Source organism: Nicrophorus vespilloides, unplaced genomic scaffold (genome assembly GCF_001412225.1).
Source record: "Nicrophorus vespilloides isolate i.1.1-1 unplaced genomic scaffold, Nicve_v1.0, whole genome shotgun sequence".
Taxonomy (NCBI): Eukaryota; Metazoa; Arthropoda; class Insecta; order Coleoptera; family Silphidae; genus Nicrophorus; species Nicrophorus vespilloides.
This window is the reverse complement of record NW_017098835.1, coordinates 23,235-35,946: the sequence shown is the minus strand read 5'-3', so window position 1 is coordinate 35,946 and position 12,712 is coordinate 23,235. Positions and strand designations below refer to the sequence as shown.

The 12,712-nt window shown below is 34.4% G+C and overlaps 8 protein-coding genes across 10 annotated transcripts; 4 read left to right on the top strand and 4 right to left on the bottom strand.

The window, feature by feature from the left end:
• Nucleotides 1-967: 967 nt before the first annotated feature.
• LOC108563327 (trafficking protein particle complex subunit 12) lies at nt 968-3,240 on the bottom strand. The gene is made up of 8 exons (XM_017921968.1): nt 2,782-3,240; nt 2,551-2,727; nt 2,361-2,494; nt 2,108-2,312; nt 1,903-2,046; nt 1,654-1,844; nt 1,366-1,597; nt 968-1,307 (listed from the first exon to the last, which is right to left on the bottom strand). The coding sequence occupies exons 1-8, from the start codon at nt 3,031-3,033 to the stop codon at nt 1,062-1,064; spliced, it is 1,581 nt and encodes a 526-aa protein (XP_017777457.1). The 5' UTR covers nt 3,034-3,240; the 3' UTR covers nt 968-1,061.
• Nucleotides 3,241-3,499: 259 nt separating this feature from the next.
• Nucleotides 3,500-4,321, top strand: LOC108563328 (GPI ethanolamine phosphate transferase 2-like). Its single transcript, XM_017921969.1, has one exon. It carries the CDS (start codon nt 3,633-3,635, stop codon nt 4,296-4,298), a length of 666 nt encoding a protein of 221 aa, XP_017777458.1. The 5' UTR covers nt 3,500-3,632; the 3' UTR covers nt 4,299-4,321.
• On the top strand, nt 4,254-6,055 carry LOC108563326 (GPI ethanolamine phosphate transferase 2-like). Its single transcript, XM_017921967.1, has one exon. The coding sequence runs from the start codon at nt 4,340-4,342 to the stop codon at nt 6,053-6,055; it is 1,716 nt and encodes a 571-aa protein (XP_017777456.1). The 5' UTR covers nt 4,254-4,339.
• Nucleotides 6,029-6,471, bottom strand: LOC108563329 (probable splicing factor 3B subunit 5). The gene is made up of 2 exons (XM_017921970.1): nt 6,388-6,471; nt 6,029-6,331 (listed from the first exon to the last, which is right to left on the bottom strand). Exon 2 carries the CDS (start codon nt 6,320-6,322, stop codon nt 6,065-6,067), a length of 258 nt encoding a protein of 85 aa, XP_017777459.1. The 5' UTR covers nt 6,323-6,331; nt 6,388-6,471; the 3' UTR covers nt 6,029-6,064.
• Nucleotides 6,472-6,691: 220 nt separating this feature from the next.
• LOC108563317 (40S ribosomal protein S7) lies at nt 6,692-8,217 on the top strand. 3 transcript variants are annotated; one of them, XM_017921955.1, is made up of 4 exons: nt 6,692-6,761; nt 7,155-7,316; nt 7,672-8,004; nt 8,104-8,217. In XM_017921955.1, exons 2-4 carry the CDS (start codon nt 7,155-7,157, stop codon nt 8,179-8,181), a joined length of 573 nt encoding a protein of 190 aa, XP_017777444.1. In that variant the 5' UTR covers nt 6,692-6,761; the 3' UTR covers nt 8,182-8,217. The 3 variants fall into 3 exon arrangements, with proteins under 3 accessions (XP_017777444.1, XP_017777443.1, XP_017777445.1); XM_017921954.1 differs by lacking the exon at nt 6,692-6,761 and adding an exon at nt 6,768-6,851; XM_017921956.1 differs by lacking the exon at nt 6,692-6,761 and adding an exon at nt 6,789-6,812.
• A 498-nt stretch (nt 8,218-8,715) lies between these two features.
• LOC108563314 (WW domain-binding protein 1-like) lies at nt 8,716-9,413 on the top strand. The gene is made up of 2 exons (XM_017921951.1): nt 8,716-9,179; nt 9,235-9,413. The coding sequence occupies exons 1-2, from the start codon at nt 8,810-8,812 to the stop codon at nt 9,411-9,413; spliced, it is 549 nt and encodes a 182-aa protein (XP_017777440.1). The 5' UTR covers nt 8,716-8,809.
• A 125-nt stretch (nt 9,414-9,538) lies between these two features.
• On the bottom strand, nt 9,539-10,604 carry LOC108563333. The gene has a single exon (XM_017921978.1). The coding sequence runs from the start codon at nt 10,541-10,543 to the stop codon at nt 9,632-9,634; it is 912 nt and encodes a 303-aa protein (XP_017777467.1). The 5' UTR covers nt 10,544-10,604; the 3' UTR covers nt 9,539-9,631.
• Nucleotides 10,605-10,836: 232 nt separating this feature from the next.
• Nucleotides 10,837-12,200, bottom strand: LOC108563332 (PIN2/TERF1-interacting telomerase inhibitor 1-like). The gene is made up of 2 exons (XM_017921977.1): nt 11,990-12,200; nt 10,837-11,911 (listed from the first exon to the last, which is right to left on the bottom strand). Exons 1-2 carry the CDS (start codon nt 12,060-12,062, stop codon nt 10,845-10,847), a joined length of 1,140 nt encoding a protein of 379 aa, XP_017777466.1. The 5' UTR covers nt 12,063-12,200; the 3' UTR covers nt 10,837-10,844.
• Between the last annotated feature and the right edge of the window lie 512 nt (nt 12,201-12,712).

Genomic DNA, 12,712 nt, shown 5'->3' with positions numbered 1-12,712 from the left:
TTAATAATCCTCCCACGTAATATCATTCGCAAGAAAACATCGCAACCCCTCTTCGACGCGTTCACATCCAATCGCACACATCAAAAGAAAATAATGTTATATGTGTATATTTAACTAACGTTGAATAATTATATTCAACTAATACTACGAATGTGATTATTCAATCGGAGTTTCATCACCCAAACATTTGGTGATTTTAGAAGCGAAATACGTGTTTGGTCATTATTTTTGAGCTCGGCATTTTCCTGATACCTTTGGCATCAGTTAAACTTATATCTGATGGTAATACCAATGCTAATAGTATTTCTGTTATAACTTGATTAACTATAGAAATCGAACAAATAACTTATAAATCCAGTAAACAACTAAAACTATTGTTAAAATATATATATAATATAATAACAAGAACTAGCTTTCGAAAGCGCCTATTGAAGGTCGATTCACTTTCATATTCAACACACGTGTAACAGCAGCACACTGTGAATCGACCTTTTAGCTGTTAACAAATATGGCAACAAGAAGTTAGATAAATTCATTTGAAAATAGATTATTCAATATTATTATTTCTTGTTCAAATGAATAAATCTCTAAGTACTAACGTCTTAAGAGTGCAAGGACTATTTTCACACTTGACTAAATAAATAAAACTATAAACTGCTCTGTCTAAGGAAGAATACAGCTCTCTACTTCTCCAAACGGAAGAAAAGTAAAGAAAATAAAATGAATTTATTGGCCCTTCCCTCCTGAAACTGAAACCGTGCGGCGGAAATAAAACGAGTAAAAAAGAAACGAAACACGAAAAAATAAACTAATAAATAAATATAATAATAAAGCAGTAATCGTAGCGGTTCAAAGAAAACAAATAAGTTATAAGATTTCTCACTAAAATCGCGTAACAAATAAAAATTCTCTGTTAAATATCTCTTCTTTTTTTTTTCTCTCTTTCAAAATCTTCAATTTTCTTCTGTGTAAACTTCAATTAAATATGTATATAAAAAATAAATACATTTAAAACGTAGGTAAAATTGCAATAAAATCTGTTCTACTGTTCTAACTGAAAGTTATCCGTAAAGCTTCTCTAAAATTGTAGTCGGTGCATCTGCGTGGTACCGTGAAATTTGTCTGAGCAATGCGAACTTCTTGAGACGTCCCTTCGACGATTCCATGTCGTACAGCGTGCACAGATTCAGGACCAGAGACTCGTGCAGACCCTGGACAGGATTCAGCGTGATACCAGACTCTAACACTCCGATAGCCTCCTTCAGTTGGCCGGAGTACAGCAAGCACACTCCCATGTTGTTCAGCACCTGAACAATAATTGTTAATTGATTTACATGATTTACAACAAAATTTTAAACTGTTTACCATCACGTTATTCGGTTGCAATTCGCTGGCTTTCTCGAAGAACAGATAGGCTTCGGTGAAGGCGTTCTGGGCTACAGCTATGAGGCCTCTATCCACTAGCTCTCTGAAATTTTCCGGCGTGTTTCGTAGAGATCTCGCCTTGTTAAAGCACATCTCAGCTGCGGAGACATCTCCCATTTGAAGATAGAGTCGTCCCAGAGCGGATAACAACGAATCTTGAGGTGTTTCGTCCCTAAATTATATACTAGAAATGTATTAATGCTATTGATTAAACTATAATATACTAACCTATCGCATAATTGTTCTAATAAATTGGTGGCCAATTCGTAATCCTTCTGAACTAAGGCGCAGTTGATGATCGAATGCATTATCCTAGATTCGCGACAGGACCAAAGCTTGATGGAATCAGCGCGGTCTGCGGCGCTGATCTCAGCTGGAGTCCCGTCTTCGCACAACTCTCCACGTAGATTTTTCAAAATCTTCAACAAAAATCAAATGATCAATCTACGAATTATTATTAGTAACAATAATGAATACCTGTTTGATAGTTGCTAAGAGGTTGAATAACTTCGTCAAAGACTCTTTAGTTTTGCTGCAATGCATTGGTAACTCTCCTAACAGCAGACGGAACGAGAACGAAGCTATCGATCCCGAACGACCTCCATACATCTCCGGATAGAACTACCGAGATTATTATTAGATCATCAAAATCAAAAGAGCAACCGCAAATCAATAATCCTACCTGATAGAATAAATCGGGTTTATCTAATTCCCCAAATTGCTCCGCCTCGGTTTCGGCTATCGAATAAGACTTGATTTTTATAAGCAAAGCGATTCTTGTGAACCACAGCTGCAAAGATCTGGGCGAATGTTTACTGGCAAACCCAGATCTTCCTTTTCCTTGCCCATAGATATTTAACAACCTTGCAGTTAAATTTATAGCAGCCCTTAAATTAAATTGTTTTAAATGAGTCTTTCAGTTTATTTAGGTTTACCTATAGGATCCAGCTTGCACCAATTCCCTCAAACCTCTCTCATCCTGAGTCACATCATTGGCAGTCAAGATTCTTCTCTGAGAAGCCTCAGCTTCACCCAAACACATGGAAACAGCATCACCAACACAGTCACCCTGAAAAATCACATGGTTTAAATATAGATAAAATAATTATTAATATAAAAATTTACCAATTCCTCTTCTAAAATAACACCTGGCATAGTGAGCTGATCCCTCTCTGGGAAATAAGTCCCAGCAGCTGCAGTGGCATAAGCTATCAAACATTGCCTGGTGCGTTCTGTAGGAATCCATGCATCTCTTCTTCTATCAATCTCTGAGCCTGAAGCCAACCTAGCATTGTAATTATCCTAAAATTATAATAATGAATTAATTATTCTACAATTAATCAACAATCCACTCACTTCAATGGCATTGCTCAATCCCAGATCATTAATAATCCCAGTGTTGGCACTAGCTGAGGTCCCAATGGAATCGAAGAAAGCTGCAGTGGGATCTTTGAGGACGGAAGGCGTCTTGGAAAACAGACGACAAACGTTTGGTTCCTCCTTGCTGTTGATGTTATTGGCAACTTGATTGCCCTCTTGATCCACTATCGCCTTGTTCTCGGAGTCCGAGAAATACTGGCTTAATACTGGCGTTTCAGATTCAGACATCACAAGGGCTGCAGCAAAAATTTGCTGCGTGAAACGGAAAACTTATGGAGAAAACAGAAGAATTTTAAAATCACTGCATTCGGGAAAACTAGTTTCCATCGAACAAACGTCAAATTAGAAAACAAATGACAGCTGCAAAGGATGTAATCAAATGAAGCGAACTCGAAAAAGAGATGAGGCGCAGTTTGGAGGAGGACGATCATACAATTCAATACATAATTTAAAGCAAAAGGTTTTCTCCAATCGATTTAAACTTCTTTTTTTCCTCATACTCGTACTATAATATTCAATAAACCCTTAATTAGGAATAGTCTGGAACATGTCGTTAATATTCTATGAACTAGAAAATTTCCCATCAAGTTTGCTTAATAACTAACTAACGTATATTTATAATGAATTATTAATAATAATCGAGTTTCAAGCATCTCCTAGCTCTAAAATGCATTACTGTAAGTTGCAATTGCATTTCATGCTTTTATGTTCTCAAGTTCGTTGTTATATTCACTTCTATTTACAGGATCATAACCTAACATTCATCCTTTTAAATAATAATTCATTTAAAGTTATCGAGAGTCTGATAAGAGCATGTGGCAACGAAAATGATCTTCCACCAATTCTTCCTTGCAATTATAAGTGTTTTCATCTATTTGAAAGGTTATCTGCCCATGAAACAAAATGACTTTGAAGTCATCAAGCCCCCTAGCCAAATACTCGACTATAAACTCAATGTATCGACTCTATATAAACCGAGAATCGAACGTTTGATATTCGTGATCATAGACGCTTTGCGCGAAGATTTCGTTACTTTGGATAACATGCCTTTCACTTACCAAGAGAATAATCGAATTCTGAAAGTTAAAGTTGAAGCTCCAACTGTTACCCTACCAAGGATCAAGGCGTTAACCACAGGTGGAATTCCGCAATTCGTTGATATCATATTGAATTTGGGAGCAACCACAAAATGCGATGACAGTTTCTTGGATAGAGCCAAAGCTGCTGGCTTGAACATGATCTTTTTTGGAGATGATACTTGGATAAGAATGTATCCAGATTTATTTATGAGAATGGATGGAACAACGTCGTTTTTTGTTAACGATTTCAAGGAGGTCGATGATAACGTCACAAGACATTTAGATGAGGAGATGCTGAATGATGATTGGGATATCATGTTCTTACATTATTTAGGTTTTATTGATGCAATTGCAATGGAATTTGTAATTGTAATGGATTTAAATTTTCAGGTTTGGATCATATTGGACACGTGAAAGGCCCATTCAGTCCCTTGATAAAGCCCAAACTGAGGGAAATGGATGTGGTGATTGAACAGCTGGTGGAATCTTCTAGGAGTTGGGACAAGGAGACTTTGGTTTTGGTAACAGGAGATCACGGTATGAAGGACAGCGGCGGACACGGGGGTACGACTTACGCGGAAACGCACGTTCCATTGATGGTATTCGGTAACTTCACTTCAAGAAGTAACGAAGCCATCTCGCAAACTGATATTCCTACAACCTTATCCACTTTGTTCGCTATAGAAATACCACCTAGTAGTATAGGAAAGACGGTTCAATATTTCGTTAAAGATTACGAGCTCGAAGAGCAACTGTACATTTTATATTATAATTTGTTGGTGCTCAGGAGAAATTCCAATATTTGCGAAGAGAATTTCGTAAAAGCTACACAAATGCACAAAGATTATTTAAAACACTACGATCCAAAGAAAGGGAAGCAGATTTACGATTTGTATTATGGATGCATCAATACTATTAGCGAAAACTTGGTTCAAAGTTCCGTACAACAAAACACCGTTTTCCTAATATTCTCTATGATTTTAAGCATCAACTGCTTAATTTTAATTGCAACAAAAGTCAACGCATACAACGTTTACCTTTACGTCATCTTACTGAGCTTCTTCTTAACTTGCAACACTCAGTTTTATTACATTCCCTTGATTTGCGCTATGATAGCAACAATCAAAAGCCTCAAGTTTCAATCATATAACTTAATTCCGACTATTCCAATTGTGCTTCATGCAATTTTATTGCAATCTTCTAGTTTTATCGAGGAAGAACATCAAATTTATTTATTCTTCACGTGTTCAGTAAGCTTAATTTTATCGTATTTATCACTGAAGACTTCTATTCTTACTTCACTGATCCCTCTTTTAATCATCATTAGCTTTAGGTTTCTCAGGAAAATGAATTCGACTGGAGATATGTGGGCTTCTTATCCTGATTTCAGTGATTGGCTTTTACGAGAAGATAACTTCAATTATTATCAAATCTTCTTTGCAACATCTTTAATTTTCAATTTAATCATTTTAAGTTATTTTTATAAGCCGAAAGTTCTGCAACGCTGTTTTTTCGCAGTCACGTTTTTCGCCATTTTCGTCTTCAAAATGCATTTCACAAACGATCCTCAATTAGGGAAATTCATTTGGTTTATAATTGGTCTTTCTTCTATTGCGTTAAAAGGGAATTTGTTCAAGAAGCTTATAACTACTTGGGTACTAATAATCACGTTGTTATTAAGACCTTACAACATTTTATTGATCCCCGCGTGCATCTTAATTTCAGCAATTTCTGTAAAACGTGTTCAATCCATTGAAATATTGAATTTAATCCATTCCTGGCTCGGATTTTCTTTATTCTTCTGCCAGGGCCATAGCAACAGCATTGCTAGCATCGACTTGGCTCCAGCCTACATAGGATTAGAAAGCTACATCCCCTTTATAGTTTTCACTATAACAATATGCCACACCTATGCTTTCCAAATACTATCAACTCTACTTCTGATGAATGAAAAGAAGTATGAAATAGATGAAGTCTTACAAACAAATGTGATTTATAGATTAGTGATTCTAATAACAATTTATTCAGTGACTTTCATACAAAGGGGACATTTATTTGTGTGGTCTGTGTTTGCACCAAAGTTATTGATAGAAAGCGTTCATTCAGTAGTATTATTTTTTATTTATTGTATAGTTATTGTATTACAAAAAATTGTCTTTAATAAATTATAAAGAATATACTTAATCTTCTGGTTTGTCTGGGGGTGGTCCACAAGGCTGAAGCATTTTCTCCATCAAATTAAATCTGACTCTAGCCTTTGCCTCATTCTCAGCAATCGCAAAATAGTTGAGCAAATCTGGGTGGCCCAAATAACTGGAGCAACTGTCTCTGTGTTGATTTACCAGCCATTCGTATTTTGTAGTATCAGCATGACCAGTACCAATGTATTTTGATTGGAGATGCTCCAATTGACTGTGGATGTTATACCTATCACCCATGTTGTAACTCTAGAAAATTTACTAACGTGATTCTTTGCTTGTATTGTTAATTAATTATTACTTACTTGTATATCTTGTACTAACTTTATCTATGTATTTAAAAGAAAATATAAACACTGAACCGCTAACCCAACAATTTGACAAACAGCAATACCAACTGGTTCAGTTTGTTTCTCAGTGTATTTCAATTGAAGAATTTACTTATTACATAAAGTAATCATAAACAAATGATGTTAATATTGAATATTATTGTTATAGATTATTATTGTTGCAATTAAAGTACATTATAATTCATATTTCTGTAAAATTAAAGTGGTTAACTTGTAGTGTCTTTTAAATCTTGCAAGTTGGTATTGCTTCTTGCGCATGCGTTCGAAGTAAGAGGGCTTTTAGCATCCTTGTCCAGCCGTTTCCTTCTCTTTTAGAAAAACTCGACAAGGTACACGTTTTGGTTTCAGTGTTTTCGTTAGTCTAAAACACAATTTTACTAGTAAATACATTGAATGTTTAACAAATATTAATAGAAAACGCAAGTATATTTATCAGCAATCATTTTACACTGAAATTCATTTTTTGATGGTCGAAACTGTTGGCGATATTCGAGGATGAAATCCTAGTGTTGTCTTGTGTTGTGACTACCTAAGTGCATTCATAACCTTACACCGGATATTTCACTGTTTTCGTAACTTGCGACCGCTTTGCTCGTAGATTCTCTTAAAGTAACTTATTATATTATTAAATTTTGTTCTTAAAAATTGTTGTTTTCGTCAGCTGCAAACATAACCTTTAAGTGTTTGGGGTGAGTTTATGCTAATATTGTTTCGTTTTACAGATGTCGACGAAAATCATGAAAGCGGGAGGCACCGAGCCCGATGTCTTCGAGACCCAAGTTGCCCAAGCCATTTTGGAGCTGGAAATGAACTCCGACTTGAAGGCCCAACTTAGGGAATTGCATATTACTAAAGCCAGGGAAATCGAACTTAACAACAAGAAGGTAATTACCACAGCTATTACTGTTTTATTCACTCAAACTACTACAGTTTGTAATTACAAATTTCTCTTATTGAAGACTTGCATATGCAACTTTCTATCCATAATTAACTTTATAGTCTCTTCAATTACATAAATCTTTACTATTAACTGTTTATTGCAATAATCAATATGTTCACTATTGAACAACTAATGCATCACTTTGCTTTATAAAGTAAAATATGTAACTACAACATTACTATTGAATTTATAATAAAATTCAGTAAATAATGATATTGGGTTCTATAATCTGTTAACTTTTGAACTTTATCAAATGTAAATGAGATTTGATTTACAATTTTTTAAATTTTTATTTGCAGTCGATTATCATCTATGTGCCGATGCCAAAACTTAAAAAGTTCCAAAAGATTCAGACCAGGCTGGTCCGTGAATTGGAAAAGAAATTCAGCGGAAAGCACGTCGTCTTTGTTGGCGAGCGCAAGATCCTTCCTAAGCCAACCAGGAAGACCCGCAACAAGAGCAAGCAGAAGCGCCCACGCTCTCGCACCCTGACTCACGTTTACGATGCCATTTTGGAGGATCTGGTTTATCCTGCTGAAATCGTAGGCAAGCGTATCCGTGTAAAACTTGACGGCTCCCAGCTCACCAAGGTTCATTTGGACAAAAACCAACAAACCACGATTGAGCATAAGGTAATTTTTATGCACTAAAATGTCTTAAAAATACATTAATGATGACATTTCTGCAATTCTATAATTTGAATAATAACTAATGTTTTTTTTTTGTTACAGGTGGACACATTTTCGTCTGTCTACAAGAAACTCACAGGCAGGGAGGTCACTTTTGAGTTCCCTGAACCTTACTTGTAATTGATACAGTGATTCAATAAATAACTATTTGGAAATTTTCTGTGGTTCTTTATTTATGTTTTTTTATTGTTATAAATAAACAATTATCAACTTCAAAAGCTTGTTCTGTTTATTCCTATAATATTTACATACAACTAACATACTATTAACCTGACTGGAAACTAATTCGTCCTCTTTATATCATAAAAAATTAAGAGCTGAAAAAAATAAATTAGTCAATGTTTTCATTAATTTGTATTCTGTCAACTATTTGATATTAATTATTGGATTTCTCTAGTCATTGATGAAAACGTATGCGATTTCATAATTATATTAATGCATATTAATTTTATTGTAATTAATATTAATTACAAAATACAATTTGTATTATTTTTCATAAGATTTAGTAAAAGTGCTGTGTTTAAAATTGTTTTTTTAAATCAATTATTAGATATGAAATAAATTGTGTATAATGTCATAAGTCAGAAAAGCAACTTGCATATCATATTTGTTTTGTATTGATTCAATTTGAATTGAATGCAATGACCCTGCGAAATATATACGAGCAAATTGCAGTCTCTCACGTGGACGTTGGTCTCGTCCATCGAGACTTCTACACATCCCCTAATTGCAATTATATTTGCAGGTGATGTATTTCAAAGATTGCGAGTATTTGCTTGGTGACAACGAGATCATCCCTTATTTTTGTTTGCGCGGAGAAAGTTGTTGCGATTATGGATGCTGCATCACCACATTCAGGAAGATGGCACAGTTCTGGTACTTCTGGTTGATCCTGATATTCATCTGCATGGGCAGTTTAGCTTGCATTCATTACTATCGCAAATTACGAGAGGATCGAGTCCTTTTGAGGCACGTGCACAATCGGAGACATCGCGAATTGGCTAATCGGATTTTAGTTGATGAAAGATGCATCTACCATCTGCAAGACGTTCCCAATCGAACCTTCCCCGTCCAAATTCATCACGAACCTTCTACGGATGATGTGGTGGCTCCTTTTCGTAATACTTAGATGCTTTGGTATCATAAGATTTTTATAGTTTGTATTGATTTTAGCTGGTGTTAGCGCACCTCCAGACTATTACACCACCGTCGAGAAGGATGCCGCTTTGTATACTGAACCTCCACCAAATTACAGCACGGTTTGCGGACGATGTCTTCAAGACAACGACACCAAATTGGAAGTCGATATACCTGGTGTCACGAATACAGATAATTCAAAACCTGAAAATTAATGTATTCAAAATAAAGAATTTGTTTTCCAATAAAATTTCAAATAATTACTTAATATTGAAGATGTAAAATAAAAATGCAAATTATTTGTAAATTGTATGAATTTATTTATATAATAATTCCCTAGTAATAAATAAATGGTATAAAACTATAACGTTTTGCTCTGTATAATAATATAAAGTCAATTATTAAAAAAAATATTAATATTAATAACATAAATTTATTCATTATGTTCAGTATCCAATTTAATACCATAGCCAAAGATTTGATGTAAATTGGTGTTCTTAAATTCAAGGATAAAATCTTTCTTCAGATGCTTCCTGATGGAACTTTTTGGGTTGTTAATATCATCACATTTAATGTACTTGGATTGCTCATTCAAGACAATCCCCTTTACACCAATTTTTATACATCCATCATCCAATATCTCATTGTTAGCAGTCAAATCAGCTTCGCACAACTCCAAATCTTTATCCTTATTCAAATCATTCTCAATCTCAGCTTGGAATGTTTCAATGCTCTTCTGCATGTTTTCAACAGTTTCCTGAACATCATTGAAACAGATATTTGAAGTGCCTCCAGCTTTGATTGATCCACTTCTCACCTCCAATTCTTTTTTGTATGTGGATTCATCTTGTCCATTTAAAGTGAAGGCTGCATTTACCATTCCAGCACCTTTCTCCTTCACATGTTTCTTAGTTTCTGGTGATTTCGCTTTAATATCAAATGCTGCATTATCAATCCCATGTCCTGCATTCTGAATTGTATCATCATTATTTGGAATAATGCGTTCTTCTGTGACACTGCTGAATCTCACTTTTTTGCTTCGTGCATCTATTGTTTCATCATCAGAATCAGACAAAGTCAATCCTGGATTATCTGTACCTGCATTTGATATCTTTTCACCAAAGAAATTGTAACCTTTCTTTTTGTACACTTGAATCAGCTCACATTGTATGCCAAGTTCTACACTTGTATTGCTGTTACTTAATTCTGTATTCTTGTTCAATTTCCTCTTCTTTGTCTCTTCCACAGTTACGTCTCCATTTTCCCTCAATTTCCTCTTGTTTTTCTTTTTATGGAATTCACCTTTGAAGTCCTGCAGAAGGTCACGGAATTTCGTTGAATGCATCTTTGTTAAATGGTAAAAACAGACTGAAACAAACTCAAGTTGAGAACATAAAGTATGGTTATGGTTGTCTAACGAACGAAGCACATGTTTAAATCTGACACAACAAGGTATGTAACCTCAACATTTAAGAGATAGTTTGGTTGCCTATCTTGAGCAAAGTTTGAATAACTTCTTCAATTAAAATTATATATATTTATATAAGTATGTTTACAAAAATCAAGGAACTAAGTGATTTATCGCATTTGCAAAGTAGTTATATTTAAAAAATAAATTACATTATTATATTTCATATCCAAAATTATTATAAATCTTTATTCTTTTTCTTCTTCTTTTTCTGTTTTTTAGAAGGCTCAGTTTCCTGTTCAAGGGATGGAATATTCTCTGAAGTCTCAACAACATCATTGGATTTCTTCTTTTTCTTCTTCTTTTTGCTAGGCTCTGCTTCTTGGTCAGTTGCAGGAATGCTTTCAGATGTGCCATTATTGCACACCTCTACATCTTTGCATTTCTTCTTTTTCTTCTTCTTCTTATTTGAATCACAGTTATCTTCAACTTCATTTGCATCAAGTTTCCTTTTCTTCTTGCCCACATTCGATTCATCAACTTCTTCAGGTTCCACTTTAACAGCAGAAACGAAGCCTCTGTACAAAGCGTTCTTGCTGCAATCAATCTCTTTCGGTTCTTTAACGACGCTAGTTTCTTCCTCCGTTTTAGCAGCAGGCATGAAACCTTTATACAATCCTTTTTTGCTGAAATCAAAACCCGAGTTTGTATCATTTTCCTTCTTCACAGAAGCCCCAAAACCGAAACCCACTGTTCCCAATTCCTCCTCTGAATCATTGCTCTCTTTCTTAATATTGATTTTATTCAGACCAGTTTTAGCCATCTTCTTTCTAAAATAATCTGCCATAGATCCACCATTCTTCAGATTATCATTTTCTTTTTCCTCTTTAACTTGGACCTCTTCAGGTTCCTCCTCTTTCACAACAACTTTCTTTTCCAAAGTCGTACGGCCAAATATATTTGCCAGATCCTTCTGAGAATAACGGCTCAAATCTTTACCCCTTGTGAATTTATGGTAGTGCACGCGTTTCTTTGATTTTTTAGATCTCTCTTCAAGATTCAACTTGCTGTCTTCCTGTTTGGGCTGGACAGCATCTTCACTGTTATTCAGCTCTTTGAGCAAAGCAGCAAATTGATCTTCATGCTGTGTCCATTGCTCTCCATTATCCTGGAAGCCCATACCTTTGCTGTCATTCTTGTAGGACACCTTCACATGGTCAACCATTCCATCCAGCTTCGATCCTAAACCTTTGCCCTTCGACCAACCCATTTTCTCCAACATCTTTTGTCCAAACTTAGATTCATCTAAAACAAATGATTATTAATTTATTGAATATTTCTACAATTTTAGTAAATGCAAATTATAATTAACGAAAATATTACCTTTGGACCAATCATTGCTTTTTGGGTTTAGAATGTATTTGGTTTTGTACCGTTTCTCTGCCAACATAGCCATCGTTGTATATATTCTAATTAACACTTAGAATAATTGTTAAAAAATAAAACTACATTGAAATAATAACAAACACGTTAGTGAAGTATGGATATATCTTTTCAAAACAAGGTTATGTAAGGTATTTCAAGCACGTGTATTTCTGGCAGATGTGTAGATGCAATTTAAGTTGCATACCTCATTCATCCAGCAGTAGATGATAGATGCACTAAGAGAAAAAGAAGTACCTGGATGAATTACCAACAATTCATATTTTCAAAATTATGATTTTTTTTAATTTGAATTTAAAACAAACTTAATTTTTCTAATCAAATAAAAAATGTCATTCATAGTCAACAACATAAATATCTAAAGGTATTTACATAATTCTTCATATGTATTATGTAGTGAGCTACAAATGTAGTAGAAAAGTAAATTATAAATAATTTAATGACATATGTGTAGAAATATAAAATCTGTGCGATATATAAAAGAAATGAGAAAATATTCAGATGGAAGATGAGTTTGACTATACAATTCAAAAGAAGACATTTTTGCATTTCTTGGAGTAAATTGTTATACAAGTAATTTTCTTTTAAGGTAAAATGAAAGAAATACTGAAGTTTCAAATGCTTTTAATGTAATTTCAATATTTTTCATTTAAAAACAAAATC

Coding starts and splice junctions, on each gene's coding strand:
- LOC108563327 (XM_017921968.1), bottom strand. CDS start 3,033: ATGTCTGAATCTGAAACGCCAGTATTAAGCCAGTATTTCTCGGACTCC. Junction 2,047..2,107: donor AACCCGATTTATTCTATCAG/GTAGGATTATTG, acceptor TAATCTCGGTAG/TTCTATCCGGAGATGTATGG. Junction 1,598..1,653: donor TTAGAACAATTATGCGATAG/GTTAGTATATTA, acceptor TATATAATTTAG/GGACGAAACACCTCAAGATT.
- LOC108563328 (XM_017921969.1), top strand. CDS start 3,633: ATGATCTTCCACCAATTCTTCCTTGCAATTATAAGTGTTTTCATCTAT.
- LOC108563326 (XM_017921967.1), top strand. CDS start 4,340: ATGGATGTGGTGATTGAACAGCTGGTGGAATCTTCTAGGAGTTGGGAC.
- LOC108563329 (XM_017921970.1), bottom strand. CDS start 6,322: ATGGGTGATAGGTATAACATCCACAGTCAATTGGAGCATCTCCAATCA.
- LOC108563317 (XM_017921955.1), top strand. CDS start 7,155: ATGTCGACGAAAATCATGAAAGCGGGAGGCACCGAGCCCGATGTCTTC. Junction 7,317..7,671: donor TCGAACTTAACAACAAGAAG/GTAATTACCACA, acceptor TTTTATTTGCAG/TCGATTATCATCTATGTGCC. Junction 8,005..8,103: donor AAACCACGATTGAGCATAAG/GTAATTTTTATG, acceptor TTTTTGTTACAG/GTGGACACATTTTCGTCTGT.
- LOC108563314 (XM_017921951.1), top strand. CDS start 8,810: ATGTATTTCAAAGATTGCGAGTATTTGCTTGGTGACAACGAGATCATC. Junction 9,180..9,234: donor TGATGTGGTGGCTCCTTTTC/GTAATACTTAGA, acceptor TATTGATTTTAG/CTGGTGTTAGCGCACCTCCA.
- LOC108563333 (XM_017921978.1), bottom strand. CDS start 10,543: ATGCATTCAACGAAATTCCGTGACCTTCTGCAGGACTTCAAAGGTGAA.
- LOC108563332 (XM_017921977.1), bottom strand. CDS start 12,062: ATGGCTATGTTGGCAGAGAAACGGTACAAAACCAAATACATTCTAAAC. Junction 11,912..11,989: donor AAGCAATGATTGGTCCAAAG/GTAATATTTTCG, acceptor CATTTGTTTTAG/ATGAATCTAAGTTTGGACAA.